At 41.0% G+C, this 17003-nt stretch overlaps 2 protein-coding genes across 4 annotated transcripts; both read left to right on the top strand.

Annotated features, from left to right (window-relative positions):
• Positions 1-2496: 2496 nt before the first annotated feature.
• On the top strand, positions 2497-6361 carry LOC133830530 (auxin response factor 19-like). 3 transcript variants are annotated; one of them, XM_062260519.1, is made up of 8 exons: positions 2497-2696; positions 4145-4262; positions 4731-4807; positions 4893-5057; positions 5216-5338; positions 5525-5600; positions 5819-5850; positions 6049-6361. In XM_062260519.1, the coding sequence occupies exons 4-8, from the start codon at positions 4981-4983 to the stop codon at positions 6137-6139; spliced, it is 399 nt and encodes a 132-aa protein (XP_062116503.1). In that variant the 5' UTR covers positions 2497-2696; positions 4145-4262; positions 4731-4807; positions 4893-4980; the 3' UTR covers positions 6140-6361. The 3 variants fall into 3 exon arrangements, with proteins under 3 accessions (XP_062116503.1, XP_062116502.1, XP_062116501.1); XM_062260518.1 differs by having other exon boundaries at positions 2502-2696; positions 4766-4807; positions 5713-5850; XM_062260517.1 differs by having other exon boundaries at positions 2503-2696; positions 5713-5850.
• Positions 6362-9204: 2843 nt separating this feature from the next.
• Positions 9205-12138, top strand: LOC133830528 (uncharacterized). Its single transcript, XM_062260516.1, has 3 exons — positions 9205-10674; positions 10810-11165; positions 11238-12138. The coding sequence occupies exons 1-3, from the start codon at positions 9342-9344 to the stop codon at positions 11805-11807; spliced, it is 2259 nt and encodes a 752-aa protein (XP_062116500.1). The 5' UTR covers positions 9205-9341; the 3' UTR covers positions 11808-12138.
• Positions 12139-17003: the final 4865 nt, after the last annotated feature.

Genomic DNA, 17003 nt, shown 5'->3' with positions numbered 1-17003 from the left:
TTAGAACTCACCAGAAATCCCTAGGAATCACTAAGGAACCTCTCAGCACTCTCTCTCCCTCTTACTTACGTTCCTCTTTCTCCCTCTCTTGAGTTTGAAGCTTTGAAGTGCTGAAGGAAAGTCTAGACCTTAAAGCTTGGGAAATTTGAAGAATTGAGGCTAGGGTAGACAAGGAATAGTTGGGGGAAATTCAAGCCACTGACAGAGGTAAGGTTTCAAGTTTTAACTTGCTGAATTCTGTTGGATTGTAGATAGAACTTAGAGCTTGCATGAAAATGGATTCCAAGACTGGTTTTGGGTGTTTGATGAGTGTAAGGAATTGCTTATAGGTTGGTTATGATGTTTATGCTATAAAGATAAGAATTATGGACTTAAATATGAGTTTGGCTGATGTTTGGGGTATGAATTTGGGGTTTAGGCTCGAGGAAAAATGCTGGAAAAAGGGTGATTTTCTGGGTTTGGGGGCTCGGGTCGCGGCCCTGTTCTTCAGGCGCCGCGACCTGTGTGCTTGAAGAGGTTGGAAGGCCTCTATTTTGCCTAGGTGCACCACAACCCTGAGGGTGTAGGTTACGACATGCCTTCCAGCATGGAGGGTCGTGCTCTCTGTTTAAGTGGCGGATCGTGACCCTAAATGGAATGGAAAGGGAAGCTTAGGTTTTAGGTTCAGGGAGGCTCAGGGATTTTAACCTAAGCGCTCGGGACGAATTCTACTACCCAGTTTAGTAGATTTTGAGGTCCCAAATGCTAGTGTTTGTTTCCAAAGCATTTAATTGAATTAGAATTTGATAATCATCCATTATTGCTTGTCACTAGGATTATTGTTAAGGCTCAGGACTGAGGATCGTGCTCGGGACTGCTCTTTATCCATCGCTCGCGACTCAAGGTAAGAAAACTATACCCATATGGTTGTGATTGAGACTGGGATTCCCTATTATTGAACGTATGTCTTTTGTAACTTTTATGATTGTTATGTGTAAAGGGAAAGTATGGCCTAAGGGAGTCAGAGCTGATGATAAGTGTACTGAACGCAGCTCGCCCTAAGTGAGCCGGGATTAGCTAAATAACCAGAGGGCTCGGCCTAAGGGCGCCGACACCTAAATATTTGTATTACAGATTGAGTTACATACTTGAAAGTATATGTTTATTGTTGTCTAGTTCAATACTTGTATACTGCTGCTATTAAGCTGATTAATCAGAGGCTTGCTATGTATGCTCTATTATTATCTATGCTCGTTGAATTTAGTTTTCTTGTTGTGCCCTGGGCTCACGGGTGCTATGTGGTGCAGGTAAAGGCACGGGAAAGTTGTACTAACCATGAGTTGGAGAGCTATGGGAGCAGAGTGTACATTGATAGTTGCTCGACTGCCACGGCTGAGGGAATTACAGGAACTAGAGCTCTAAACAGAATTTTTCCATTTAGACTGGCTACTGCAGTATTAACTTTTGAGAGTCATTTCCGCCTTGTAAATCTTATTTTTGGGATCCCATGTATCAAAATCTTTTAACCCTAACCTGTCAGATAACCTTAGAAACACATTTATATTCAAACGACCTGATTATCAGGTCTTGCACTATTTTCACTACTACAAAACTGGGCTTTCCTGACACCCAACCACGACAGTCAACTTTGTTGACTGTCGTAATTGCTTAGCGGGACTCTACGCCGACAGTTAAAATTGTAGGCATAGAGACCAACGTCAACAACTAATAATTGTCACCGTTGCTTTTGACTATCGCTATTGACCACAACGCCGACAGTTAATTCGAGATCAAGACTGACAATTAAAATGTGCGCTATTGACCCCAACACCGAAAGTTAATTTGGGAGCAATCTCGACAGTTAAAATGTGTCGCTATTGACCCAAACGCCGACAGTTAATTTGAGACTAATGCCGACAATTAAAAGGTGTCGCTATTGACCCCAATGCCAACAGTTAATTCAAGACCAATGCCGACAGTTAAATGTTGTCGTTATTGACCCCAACGCCGACAGTTAATAAAAGTCCAATACCGGCAGTCATAAAATGTCGCCAAAATTCAAATAAAAAATTATAATTAATGAATAATAAAATTTTAAAAATAAACTAAATTATGTACATATCTATTTATTAAAATTATGTATTTATTAAAAACTTTTAAAACTATATATTTTTTTTCTAAATTTGTCATATTATTAACTTTTGTATTTATAATAATTTTTATATCAAATTTTAAATTAATTATGATATTAAAAGTAACAATAATTTAATTTAATTATTAAAATTAATTTTGGAGTATATAAATACATTCATATATATATATCCCCTATATACATATATATTACTGCTCAATTTATTCAAGAGACTCGTAATGTTGCTTCCACTACAACACAAATTTACATTAATGACATTGCATATAAACATTATTATAAAAATGTCATAAAATAAGGCTTTTAAAGACTAGGCGGGTCCATAAAAAAAAGGCGGACAATGAATACTCAATGAAATTTTGGCCCATTTAAAGATTATTTGACTGTCACACACAAAAAAAAAAAGAAACAACAAATATTGTCTACTCTTCTCTCTCACATCACTGGCAATTCCTCTCATTCTCATTCTCTCATTCGTTCTTCCTCTCTCACAGGCGTGAATGCACCGATCTGGGTTCTTAGCAAAGGAGTGGCCTTCGACGGGGCCGTGGGTGCGTTTGGGATGGAGGTATTTTTTTTTATCTTTTTTTTCCTTTCTGAAATCTGAGTTTATAATTTAATGTTTGAAGTTAATTTTTTGTCATTGGGTATGAACAAATCTGTTTTGATTTCAAAATTGTTTGATACTTGTTGTTTTGCTTGATTCTTTAAAGTGTTTGTCGTGTTTGGTTTGTATGAGATTTTGAGTTTTTCGTTTATGAATAATCTGTATTTGTGTACTTTTTGGCTCATTCCTCTGTCACCATTTCTCTCACACTCGTTCCCACTCTCTCTGTCTCACCATCTTCGTCTCTGTCATACACTCTCTGTCTCTCACACTTGTGTGTATATATATATAAAGAAAAAACTGAGAGTGGCTGCCATATGTTTGATAAAAGTCTTCAATGAATTCTGCTAAAAATTTTAGAGGCAAAGTAAAAAGTAACACAGTTGTGGGGGCAAATCTTAAGTGAATTGTTTGAATCATTATTTGAGAAAAATAACTTGTAGTGTCTCATACGATTACAATTATTTTGAGGTAGAACACTTCAAAATTGATGCACTGAATTTGTTTTCATTTGTTATACTGAATACATAATAGAGAGTAATCTTTTAGTTTATTAAAAAAAAATTATGCAATCTGCAATTGGTTTCAAGCTCAATAAAAATTCTCTTATGGTCTTCAAAAATAGAATTTTTAAGAGGTGTAGATTGAATATGGTGTTGTAGTTAATGCTTAGCTGCTTAATTCGTTAAGGTAATGTTGGAGGGGGCTACTATTGTGAAGGGTGTTGTCAATGTTAATTGTTCATTTATTTTTTGATAACCAATTCTATTTCATATATAATTAATTCTAGTTATTGTGATACATCATGTGTGGGATAATATATTTAAGAGGTATAGATAATATATGTGTTGTGGTTAATGCCTACTGTGTTGTAGGCTATTTGGTTGAAGTGTATTCAAGGATCAAATGAAATTATATTTGTGCCTAACGGATTGTATCATCAAGTTAATAATCTGTTTTAGGTACTTTTAAAAGAGTTCACTTCATTCTATTTAGTTTTATCTTTCCTATTTGAAACTTCATAGACACATAAATGACGGAAAAAGAAGCTCCAAATAAACTAACTTGTTTTAAAAAAAAAATTGTTATCTACAAACAGAATAAAAAAAAATTATAAACCTTAAGCCTAAAAGAAGCACCCTTAGTTTTATAAGAAGCAACAGTAGACATCTATTGCACCCTTTGTTCTATAAGACGCAAGAGTACATACATCATGATTAGTTGTGCATGTAAAAAACTAAAAATGATTGATGAAGCATTTACGGATTGAATCATGTGAAATCCATTTATCTATTGCAACTTGGACTTTTCAATCTCTCTTCTGCGTCAATTAAATATTTAAATTATATTTCTTATTGAAAAATGGAAACAACTTAGAAGTTTTTGAAGGTTTTTTTTTAATCTTTCAGGAATTATTAGCCATTTAGCAGCAAGGATGTAAAGCTATTGGATTCTTTTGGAACACAGATTATGGGAGTCATGCACTGGGAATTTATTGAGATTCTTAGCTATGCAATGGTTATAACTGTAAGAGCTCTTGATTATGTGTATCTTATGTGGTACTATAATTTTATAGTATTTCCCCTAATGTTCCTTGTAGTCTTGCACAACACTATTGTTGGCTGAATAATCAATATTCATAACGAGAATGTCAGAGGCTCAGTGATGCTTTATCTGACCATATGCATGTGGATGTAAATATGTATGTGTTGTTCCCTTAAATTCCTAATTCTTGGGTATAACACAATTATGTGCATCTGACACTAATGCATCTGGAGCATTTGAAAAAGCAACTACTTGAGAGCCAGGAATTATTGTTTAAATTAAGAAAAATAAATTTACTCTCTTTTACTTCATATCTTTTAGTTAATGGTTTTACTTGTTGGAACTCTGATAGTTTATATGCTATCAAAAGATGATAATTACTGAATACATCTGGCTCAGTTGGAATTTAATTGAGCTTGTTTTATCTTTTGTTTTGTTTCCCTGCCAAAGTTAAATGATTGCTTATAATGGAGTCTATTTGTCAGTGGAAAGAGGCTTTTTGCTGGTGACTCTGTTCTATTTATCAGGTATGATGAACTGAGGATATATATTCTGTATGAACTGTAAAGTACTTTTTGTTTAAACCTCTTTAACTTCATTGTTTGTGATCAGGGATGAAAAGAAACATCTACTTCTCGGTATTAGATGAGCTTACAGGCAACCTACGAACCTATCATCATCTGTATTGTCAAGTGACAGTATGCATATTGGAATTCTGGCAGCTGCCGCTCATGCTGCAGCCAACAATAGTCCCTTCACTGTGTTCTATAATCCTAGGTTGGGATTCTACATTTTTTTCTTCTTTTCAGAAACACAAATTCCTACTAATTTTTCATGACTGCAAATTTCGATATCTTATTGCACTTTGATCAGTTTGAGAGGGCATTATAATTAGGCTGCAAAGTGAACTGTGTAATTTTTCTTTGCATGTGCAGCGCTAGTCCATCAGAATTTGTTATTCCTTTTGCCAAGTACTACAAGACAGTGTGTGGAAACCAAATATCACTAGGCATGCATTTTCATATGATGTTTGAAATCGAAGAGTCTGGAACAAGAAGGTAGCTATACTTGAAATTTTATTCCTGTTTTGATAATAATCGGACAAAAGAATCTGACATTGGTTTATGCTTAGATTTTCTTGGATCTAAATTAACATATTGCCTTCTAAAATTCAAGAATGTTTTTTGTAATACTGATGAATAAGGATAATTTTGGGCTGAAAGCAAAATGAATTCATTTGGCAGGTATATAGGTACAATCACGGATATTAGTGATCTTGATCCCGCTAGATGGAAGAATTCACAATGGCGTAATTTGCAGGTTAGCTGATGGGGAAACTTATTTCTTTTGTCCTCTCTTCATTTGATGTTATTAGTATTTTTCTTATTATTATTGTAGAATACTACCGTCATTTGTTTGTATACTTGATTAGGTTGGTTGGGACGAATTAATTGCTGGGGAAAGGCATAATAGGGTCTCAATCTGGGAGATTGAACCTGTTACAGCTCCATTTTTAATATTCCCTCTCCATTTTTCAGATCAAAATGTCCCAGACAACTGGGAATGCCAGGTAAGAGATTCAGAGATTCAGAATATAACCATTCTTTGATTTTTGTTTTAAAAAGAAAAATCAGTAGATCTAACCACTATTATTTGACATAAAAAAGTCTCACTTTTGTAAAAGTATGGAAAATGACTTCATGCTCATTTCTTATTAGTTATTTTGGAATATAGTTCTTATTTCATGTAGAATGTTAAATTTTTGTAGGAGTTGGCGAGTGATGTTGCACACTAAGTTCATGATGCCAAATTTCCACAAGAACTTGTGTTTTTGTAAGCATTGGCGACTTGGGTCCTAAATGTTTTGGTATATATTGACTTTTTTATTTTGTTTTAATATACCTTGAATGAAATAAAGTATTAGAGAGATAAAATTAGTTTATTGAACTATTGAGTATGGAAAAATATTAAAAGAATAACTTATGACTTGGACTGAGACATTGGTAGTAAGAGAGTTGTGTAACAATTGTGAGTAATTTTATTTATTTACACTACAATAAAAATCTAGTTATAATTTTGTATGTTTGTTGTATTATAATGTGATTTTTCATGTTTTAGGATGATTTTAGAAAGAAATTCATGGCAGTCAATTCTTACTTTGAAAAGACTATTAGTGATGAGGGTGAGTATAAGGACAATAAGAAGAAAGATATATTGTTTGACAATGAATTTAGTGTTTTATTTTATTTGTAATTTTTATTAGAGTAAATGATTCTTTTTTGAGTGTGTTGACTGCGTTTTTAGCCAACGACGTGAGAATGTCAAAAACGACAAACCTTCAAGAGAATTCAAACGACACAGACAGTTTAATAAAGAAAATAAAGAACACGCAATTTTTATAGTGGTTCAGCCCTAATCAGTTGGTAATAGCCTAATCCACTCATAGATTTGATTATTTTATCTACACTCAAGATTAGATGAACCAGTGTCAACTGAGTTTCTTCAGTGTAAATTCTCATAATACAAAAGAGTTCTCTCTCAAGAAAACGCACTTTCTCTCTCTAGAAAATTCAGACCAAAAATTCAAATTGCCAAAAGTCCTTTTCTGATCCCATCAACCCTCTATTTATAGGCTTGGGATCAGAAACTCATATCCCACTAGGATCGGGATAGTTTATTATTCGTATTATATTTAAATTACAAGAAATATTCAAAATACAACAGAATCCTCAATCTGAGCGAAGAATGAGAGATTCCTGCGTATGCCCAGTCCGAGTCTTGCTGAAGCCGTTTCTAGGAATTTGACGCAGTCTAGTCTATTTCGTTGATGAATATCGTCTTCTGGTCGAACACATGCATGTTGGATTCATACAAGTGCTGGTCGGACATATGCATGCCATTTCTTTATTTGGACAGCCATACACTTACTGGACATATGCGTCCGACCACGCCCTTAGACTGCTCCTCGGACCAAAGTCCGACCACACTCCTTGGACTGCTCCTCGGACCAAAGTCCGACCACACCTTGGACTGCTCCTCGGACCAAAGTCCGACTACACCTTGGACTGCTCCTCGGACCAAAGTCTGACCACACCTTTGACTCTCCTCGGACCAAAGTCCGACCACACCCTTGGACTCTCCTCAGACCAAGGTCCGACCACACCCTTGGGCTCTCCTTGGACCAAAGTTGACCACACCCTTGGGCTCTCCTCGGACCAAAATCCGACCACACCCTTGGGCTCTCCTCGGACCAAGGTCCGACCACACCCTTGGGTTCTCCTCGGACCAAAGTCCGGCCATGCCTTTGGACTGCTCCTCGGACCAAAATCCAACCAGTCCTTTGGACTTCTCCTCGGACCAAAGTCCGACCAGTCACTTGGCTTGGACGTGACACCTCTCATGCAGTCAAAACTCTTCATTGATGTACTGGGCTGCTGCTAAGCCAGATCACACAACTATTCCTTGCCACTTGTCATTTCTATCGCCACATCATCATTTTCAAATTTTTGGGGATAACATTTGCCCCCCAAGTTTATTCTATGATACTTCACATAATAAACTTTTTTCCTTCACAGTTGTCGGCATTATAAAAAATAACTGTTCATCTTCCCGCCATGCAGCAGACCACTACTTACAGACCACGATCACTGCAAATAACTGTCCATGATCGTGGAGAGAAAAAATAGCCCAGGAATACCAACGGTTCAAAAATAAGTGATAACTCCCACTTTTTTTTCTTCTTTAAATAACCCCTACACTTACACATTCTTCTTTACACAAGAAAATCACATTTTAAAAACCCTTCTTTTTCTTTCTTCTCTCTTGGCCGAAACCCCTTGTCTTCTCCTTCCTTTGGCCGAATCTTCAAGGGACTTCAAGGGAAGCTCTCCATTTCTTCAAGCAATCTCCAAGCAAGTCAAAGGTTCTCCAAAGTTGAGTAAGTCTTCTTCTCCATGCCTTTACATTGTTGTTATTTTTTAAAAAAATTCATGAAAAAACCATGGTGTGGCCGAAACCCCATTGAGAGCTTTTTTCTTGAATTTGTTCATGATTCTCATAAGAATGCTTGTATAATGTGTTGGGTGGCTGTTTTGAGGATGTTTGCATTATGGGTAACCCAACATTACTCTCAATTTCATAGGAATTTCAAGAAAAATAGGTCAATTTAGTATAAACCATGATTATGGGTTTTGGGGTTTTTGATAGCATAGAGGGTTTCAAGAACATGAAAAAACTTTTCAACTTCCCTATTTTGATCTTGTATTTGTATGTTTGGATGAGATATCATGTTTATGATAGAGAATGTAGAACTTTGCTCTTTCAAATTGGGTCTTGTTTTCGGCTCAAGAAAAATAGTGGAATTTTTGGTGAGGTTTTGGCCATGAAAAATGGGTAAGTTTAGGGATATGGACATTCGGCCTCTATTTTTTCTGGACAAACATGTGGTCCGATCGGACCACATGGGCACTCCTTGGACCTCACAGGTGCTCCTCGGATTCGTGTGGAACCCATCTCCTCGGACCCCCTGATGTTCGATCGGAGTCCTTGGGCTGTTGGCGTTGGCTCTTCGGGTGCACTCGACTCGGATGCAGAAGGATAGCACCACGCCAAGCTTGGTCCGCTCGGACCAAACTCGCATGTCTCCTCCTCAGTCACATGGTATTTGACTGGATACCTCATGACCCTTCGCATACGCTGGCCAAGCGTCTCTTCGGACACGCCCTTAGCCCAAGTTCATGCTTGGATGCATGCGGCTGGGGCACGCTTCTCCTTGGGCTCATGGTGTCCGACCGGACACATATGCCTAGCCTTCGTACGTGCCTTGTCGGATGCAGAAGGATTCCTTGCACTAGGCACAATTTTAAGACCAATCATGGCATTTCTTTATGCTATATTTTTTAAACATTTCTTAGGCACCTTTAAGCACTAAAAATATTTTTTCCATGCATGCTATATTTTTACCACTTAGATAAATTTTTCTAAGTATAAAAATAAATTTTGTTATTGTTGGATTTTATCTGTATGGTTACTCACCTTCCCATTTTTTATTTATTTTTGTAGATGAATCGCTCTGATTATAGGGGAGGTGACAACCATACGGGCTCTGATACTTCTATCCCGCAGTCAATCGAGACTCCTCTAAACAGCGATTCCTCATCAAAATCGTCCACCAGTTGTACTCCAGAGGACTGCCTTCGTCGCTTCAAGAGGATCCTTCCCCGCTCAGCCCTGTATTTCCTCCGTGAAGAACAGTTTCTTCAACAAGCCTCACAGTCGACGATGAGGGTGAAGAAATCTAATAGACATCCCAAGGACCAAGATCCACAAGTTGCCCGCAGAGCGGTGCAAAAGGTGGTGGAACGCAGTGACGCCCGCACTACAACTTCTTCAGGATCACCCTCTCAGAAGTTTTCCACCGTGATCCAGAACTTGGCCATTCAAAAGCCACGGAAGGGGAGAGAAGAAGAACCTTCCTGGTTCATTGCCCAGCCTTCAAAACTTAATTCCGGGTCGTTCCACAAACACATCGAGGCTTTGGGTTTGAGTGGGGTGAACGTGATATGCCCGGGCCCTCATCAGAGAGTCAATAGGCCCGGGGGAGCATACTGCGCCTGGTCCAGGCATCATATCCATGCAGGAGCGACACTTCCATTACACCCCTATTTCCGGTCTATAGCATATTATTTCAGTGTCTCCCCATTCCAGATCGCACCGAATGGGATCCAGGCATTGTCCGCGTTGTACATTCTCTACTTTCTGCAAGGTTGGGACGAGCCCACCCCTCACGAGGTACACTATTTGTTCGACTTCAGGACTAACCCCACCCACAGGAACACAGGCTTCTTTCACCTCTATCACAGGCAAAAGGGGATTAGGTACCTTTGCGGTATCGCACACAAGTCGAACCCCGGGAAATATTATAGGGAATATTTCCTTACATCAGATATCAAGGCCAACAACTTGGCCTTTACACATGCGGGTCCGTTCCAGCGACCCTTGCCTACTGAAGGGATGTTCAATCGAGCGGAGGCGTTGGCTAGCATGAGTACCGAGGAGAAAGACGTGAAAAAATTGGTCACTGTGGACTACCTTAAGATGGTGGGCCTGATACCGTACGACCAAAACATGGCGGTGGAAAGTACCACTGGGGAGAACAACACGACTGATCAGTCCAATGCGGGCACGGAGATAGTGACTGACCAGTTTTCTCCTGGACCCTCTCCGCTTTCTCATAGATCTGGCGACCTTGTCATTAGGGAGCCTCAGCCTGAGCCTCAGCACAGATCTGCTATTCCTGCTCGGTTCGGGAAAGGAAAAGCCATCCAGATTGAGAGAGAACTTAGCTCATCTTCGGATGACGAGGATGACTTCATTGATCAGCTTCTCAACTCAGGTCTAGTGGTCATAGGAATATGTTTAATAACTTTGTGATTCGAGACTAATAAAATTGTAGTAGTAATATACTTATCTACATTTTATTATATATATACATTTTCTCTAACGAATCTCATGTTTCCCTCTTTTGCAGACTCAGAGATGTTCAGACATTGCATCGTTCCTTCTGCTCCAAAAAGGAAGTCTGGCGAAGGAAGTGGTCTCACTCCTCCGAGGAAGGTCCCGAGGGCAGTGCCCCCGAGCCAGGGGAGACAACCTGAGGGGTCAGTGACGATCCCGCAGTTGACCCCTTCGTCACTCCCCCCATCAGCGAGCCTGACTCCCCCAGGCCCGTTCGGCCCGAGCGAGGCGCTCTCAGCTGCTAACACCAAACTCAGGGGGGCAGCTGATCAGACCCTCCGTGATTCATCGACGATTCAAGGCTTTGAATCTTTTCCTCGACTCAGCGTTGACGTTTTCCTAGATAGAGGGATTGCTCATCTAACAAATGTAAGTACTCTACCACAAGATAGATTGTTACTTACGTTAATGCTTTGTAGTAACTTTTTGCTTTTCATGCAGACGCTTATGACCTTCTGTCACGCCCAGCAACGATCGGTCGATTACAAGGAGTTGATCAAGGTCCTAAATGATCAACTCGTGGAGGCTCGAGCGAAAACGGACGCTCTTCAGTCCAAGCTGGAACAGGCAGAGAAGAATGTGACTGAGCAAAAGGAGTCTCTCAAGGGGTTGGCTGATGGGAATAATCAGCTAACCCAAGCCAACAAATCCTTGACTGATCGGCTAGACGGACTGACTCGTGAGAACGAGGGCTTAGCTCGCGAGAACGAGGGACTGATCAGCGAGAATGAAGAGCTGAAGCAAGAGAAGGAGGCTGATCTAACCCGTTACGAGGAGACCTGCTTCAACTGCTTCTACCAGGTGTGGAAGCTAAATAAACCCCTCAAGCTTGACTTTCTGACCGACGAGATCCAGGCAGAGAAGCTTGCCAGATGTGAGGCCAGGGCTACTGAGGAAGTTGCTAATCCTACTGGTCCTGCACCTGCCTCCTCTACACTATCATTCCGAGCGAGAGGAGCAGCTGAAGCCGAGGAGGGAGTTGATCAGCCTACCAGAGCAGCACGCCAGTGACTCCTCATCTTGCTAGAGCGCTCCTGCATGACCAGTTGTAGTCCTACCAGTTTTTATCATAGTTTGTTTTATTTTTTATATTTTTGCTCGTATGATTGAGCTTTTTGGCACTTGCACTTTACTTTTGGTTTTTGGCTAGCTTGAAACTTTTATGTCTTTTTACATTTAAGACATTACAAGCTTATTGTGAATAGTAAAGTTTCTATATGCCTTAAACTTTCACATGAGTATTTAGTTTTCTAACTTAGAAATTCTAAACATTTCATAAGTCCATACTAAATATACTTCCTCATGCTCTTATTGCTCTAACATTTTATGAGCATAACTTTTATTATCACACGAATATCTGTTTCTAACTTAAAATTTTAAAAATTCCAAGTTACTTAAGCTTTGTCAAACAAGTTAGCTTAATGGCTTTTTTTTAGACTTCCAAATTTACAAGTCAGCCCAAAAACAGATATCTTTGCTCGTGCTCTTATTGCTTGTGTTGAAGTGCACGCCAGTATACTCTATGTGCCCCCCAAGTGATTGAGGGTTAAAAAATCCTTGATCACTTGCTACTTGACCGAATTTGTCCGAGCAGTGACTACTCGTGAAACACATAGAATATACAAACATATTTCAGCAGTTAACCACTACAAAAACATGCAACTATTTAAACGTTGGTCTTTCATCTCATGATACCGACCAGTTGAACACTGTCTGGTATATATGTATTTTGAGTTTTTTAGAAGACCTGTTTTGTTTAAATCATAATGACAGTTGAACACTGCCAAGCAAGAATAATCAACACATATGCAAAATTTGTAGCAAGATTCGACCACGCTGCACGTGATCTCTTTTATTACTCGTAATAATAAATGACAAGATGTGTCTAACAACGAGTTTCAAACAAAATAACATTGTTCAAAATAACATGACTGGTTAGCAAATAGCCAGTCTACAAACAAAAACTTAAATAACAAGTTGAGCACTTGATACAAAGCCACTACTCTGTAAGCAGTATTTATTGATAATATTTCCTCAAGTGCTCGCCGTTCCAGTAATTCCCGATCAACTCTCCATTCAACCGAGCCAGCTTGTAGGTGCCGGGTGGAAAGACTTGCTCAATTTGATATGGTCCTTCCCAGTTTGGTCCTAGCACACCAGCTGCTGGGTCTCTGGCAAACACCTTTCTGAGGACCAAATCTTCGACCTGGAACTTTCGATCTCGGACTTTGGAATTGAAGTAGTGCGCCACTTTTTGCTGGTGAGCAGCAACTCTCAGGTTTGCCTCCTCTCTTCTCTCCTCGAGGAAGTCCAAGGATTCTGCCAACAATTGATGATTCTCCTCTTGGTTGTACATGGTCCTTCTATGAGATGGAGAGTCTATCTCCACAGGTATCATGGCTTCATACCCATATGCCAAAGAAAATGGGGTATGTCCAGTTGCTGTCTGAGCAGTAGTCCTGTATGACCAAAGGACTTCTGGTAATTCTTCCGCCCAAGCACCCTTAGCTCGCTCCAGGTGCTTTTTCAGAGTGTCCTTCAGTGTCTTGTTTACCGCTTCAACCTGTCCATTGGCCTGTGGATGGGCTACCGAGGAGAAACTTTTTGTGATGCCATGCCGAGTGCAAAAATCGGTAAATATGTCGCTGTCAAATTGGGTGCCGTTGTCAGACACTATCTTCTTAGGCAGACCATAGTGACATATTATGTTCTTAACCACAAAGTCCAACACTTTCTTCGATGTGATCGTGGCTAATGGTTCGGCTTCAATCCACTTAGTGAAATAATCTACTGCAACCACTGCAAACTGCACTCCTCCTTTCCCTTTGGGCAACTTCCCGATCAGATCAATACCCCACACTGCAAAATGCCATGGACTTTGCATTTGCTTCAAGATGTTTGGGGGCGCTCTGGGCACTTTAGAAAATCTTTGGCATTTGTCACACCTCTTCACATATTCCATAGAGTCCTCGTTCATGGTAGGCCAGAAAAATCCTTGCCGCAAGATCTTTTTAGATAGACTCTGCCCCCCAGCATGATCTCCACAAAACCCTTCATGCACCTCAGCTAATAAATTCTTTGACTGGTTGGGTGTTATGCACCTGAGTAGAGGTAAGGAATACCCTCTTCTATACAACACCCCATCCATCATGGTGTACCTAGCAGCTTGCCTCATAATCTTCCTTGCTTCATTACGTTCCTCTGGGAGGGTCCCTTGCCCAAGATAAGTGATGATGGGGGTCATCCAGGTGTCAGCTATCATGATCGGCATGGCCTCTTGTTCATCAATGCTCGGCTCCGCCAAGTATTCTACCGGTACTATATTCAGAGTTTCGGCGTCTTTTGCACTAGCTAGCTTTGCCAGAGCATCTGCATTAGAGTTTTGCTCTCGTGGTACTAGCTTGATGGTATACTTCTCGAACTGTGCTAGCAGATCTTTGGTCTTGTTTAAGTATGCCACCATGCGTAGGCCCCTTGCCTGGTACTCCCCCAAGACTTGGTAGACCACCAATTGGGAATCGCTATTTACTTCCACCGACCGGGCACGTACATCTCTGGCCAGTCGCAAGCCTGCTAGGAGGGCTTCATACTCCGCCTCATTGTTAGAAGCATTGAATCCGAATCTTAGTGCATAATGAATTCGGTGCTTCTCTGGTGTGACTAATATAATTCCAGCCCCTGAATGATGCTCATTCCACGACCCATCAACAAAAAGTTGCCAAGTAGGAAGTTCTTCTTTTTGCCCAGTGACACTCTCTTGTTGGTCGGGAACATCAGCGATCCCGGTATATTCAGCGATGAAATCTGCCAAAGCTTGGCCCTTAATAGCAGTCCTTGGCTGGTACATAATTTCGAATTGGCCTAACTCAACGACCCATTTAAGTAGCCAACCAGACGACTCCGGCTTCTATAAGACTTGGCGTAGAGGCTGGTCAGTAAGGACCTTAATGGGGTGTGCCTGGAAGTATGGCCGCAATTTCCATGATGCGAGTACAAAGCAGTAAGCCAACTTCTCGATCACGGGGTACCGGGACTCTGCTCCTATCAATTGCTTGCTAACATAATACACCGAGTGCTGCACTCTATCCTCCTCTCGTACTAAGGCAGCACTAACATCATGCTTCGTGACTGCTAGGTATAAAAAGAGGTCTTCTCCATCAACTGGCTTAGAAAGGATAGGAGGTTGGGCCAAATGCTCCCTTATGGCCTGGAAAGCTTGCTCACATTCTGCAGTCCACTCAAACTTCTTGCCTCCTCTAAGCAGGTTGAAAAACGGGACGCACTTGTCCGTTGATTTCGAAACGAACCTTCTTAGAGCCGCAATCCGCCCAGTCAAGCTTTGTACATCCTTTATTTTAGCTGGAGACTTCATTTCTATGAGGGCCTTTATCTTTTCTGGGTTTGCCTCTATTCCTCGGGAGTTCACAATAAACCCAAGAAATTTTCCAGAACCCACTCCAAATGAGCACTTGAGGGGGTTTAACTTCATGCTGTACTTTCTCAGTATTGCGAAGCACTACTCTAAGTCCCGCACGTGCCCTTCAGCTTCCTTTGACTTCACCAGCATATCATCTACATATACCTCCATGCTCTTGCCGATTAAGTCACGAAACATACCGTTCACCAAACACTGATAGGTAGCCCCTGCATTCTTCAGTCCGAAGGGCATGACCCTATAGCAGTATAGTCCTATATCTGTTCGGAAGCTGGTATGCTCTTCATCAGGAGGATGCATGCTGATCTGGTTGTACCCCGAATATGCATCCATGAAGGACAATGTCTCATGACCAGACGTCGCATCTACCAACTGGTCTATTCTTGGCAAAGGAAAGCAATCCTTTGGGCATGCTTTGTTCAGATCAGTAAAATCTACGCAAGTCCTCCACTTCCCATTGGGTTTGGGCACCAACACTGGGTTTGAAACCCAGGCAGGGTAGTATGCTTCCCTGATAAACCCATTCTCCTTTAACCGCTCTACTTCCTCCTTAAGAGCTTTTGCTCGATCCTTGTCAAGCAATCTCCTCTTCTGCTGCACTGCTGGATAGCTTTCATCCACGTTGAGCACGTGACTGATCACAGTTGGTGAGATACCCACCTTATCCTTGTGAGACCAGGCGAAGACATCTTGATTCCTTCACAAAAATTCTATCAGCTGTGCTCTCACCTCTGCTTTCAAATTTTTTCCAATTTTGACCCCTCTCGTCGGGTCATTATCATCTATAAGGACCTCCTCTAACTCTTCAGACGGTCCCACATCACTTTCATAATCCCCAAAGCGAGGATCAAAGTCCCTTCCCTCGCTTTGGGCAACGCCCTATTTGGTGACTTCATCACCGGATGGGGTCTTCTGCTCTTTTAAACCAAGAGTGCACTCTTGGCCAAACTCCTCTAACATCTCTTCATCGGTTACAACTGCAAGACTCTGGTCAACATCCATCTTGTCCACCTCCTCTTTCTCAACACATACAATCATATTGCTCTCCTTGGCCCCCTTCTTTGCCTTAGCTACCGAGGCATTATAGCACTCTCTAGCCTCCCTCTGGTCTCCTTGGACACAGCCTATGCCAGCATTGGTCGGGAACTTCATAGAAAGGTGCCAGATTGAAACTACCGCATGTAAGTTGGTGAGCAGTGGTCGACCAATAACCACATTGTAGGCGGACAGGCAATCAACAATCAAAAACTCGGTCATTACGGTTTCATGCTTGGGAGCTTCCCCCGTCGTGACTGGCAACTTGATTGTCCCAGCTGGTGACAATCCTTCTCCAATAAACCCATAAATGACTTGAGAGCACAGCTTCAAGTCATTCACAGATAGCTTCATCTTCTCGAAGGATGACTTATAAATAATGTTTACAGAGCTCCCTGTGTCGACCAGACATCTCTTCACTTTCATATTAGCAATTTGGACTGTCACAACAAGAGGGTCATTGTGAGGATACCTCACGTGTCGAGCATCTTCTTCAGTGAAAGTGAGGGACTCACTTTCATATCTTGGGTTCTTCGGTGGTCTCTCCTCCACCGTCATGACTTCGGAGGTGGATGCCGCATCCAATTCGTGACGAAGGGTGCAAGCATACCTCTCCCTCGCCTTGTTGCTATCTCCAGCAAGATGTGGTCCTCCACATATAGTATCTAGTGTGAAGTCCACAGGTTCAGGTTGCAAAGGTGGGGATCATTGTCGCTTGAACCTAGGATTGTTGTTGC

The sequence above is a fragment of the Humulus lupulus genome, chromosome 4, assembly GCF_963169125.1.
Source record: "Humulus lupulus chromosome 4, drHumLupu1.1, whole genome shotgun sequence".
NCBI classification, from domain to species: Eukaryota; Viridiplantae; Streptophyta; class Magnoliopsida; order Rosales; family Cannabaceae; genus Humulus; species Humulus lupulus.
Note: the sequence above shows the minus strand (reverse complement) of the source record. Positions and strands in the feature narration are given on the sequence as shown.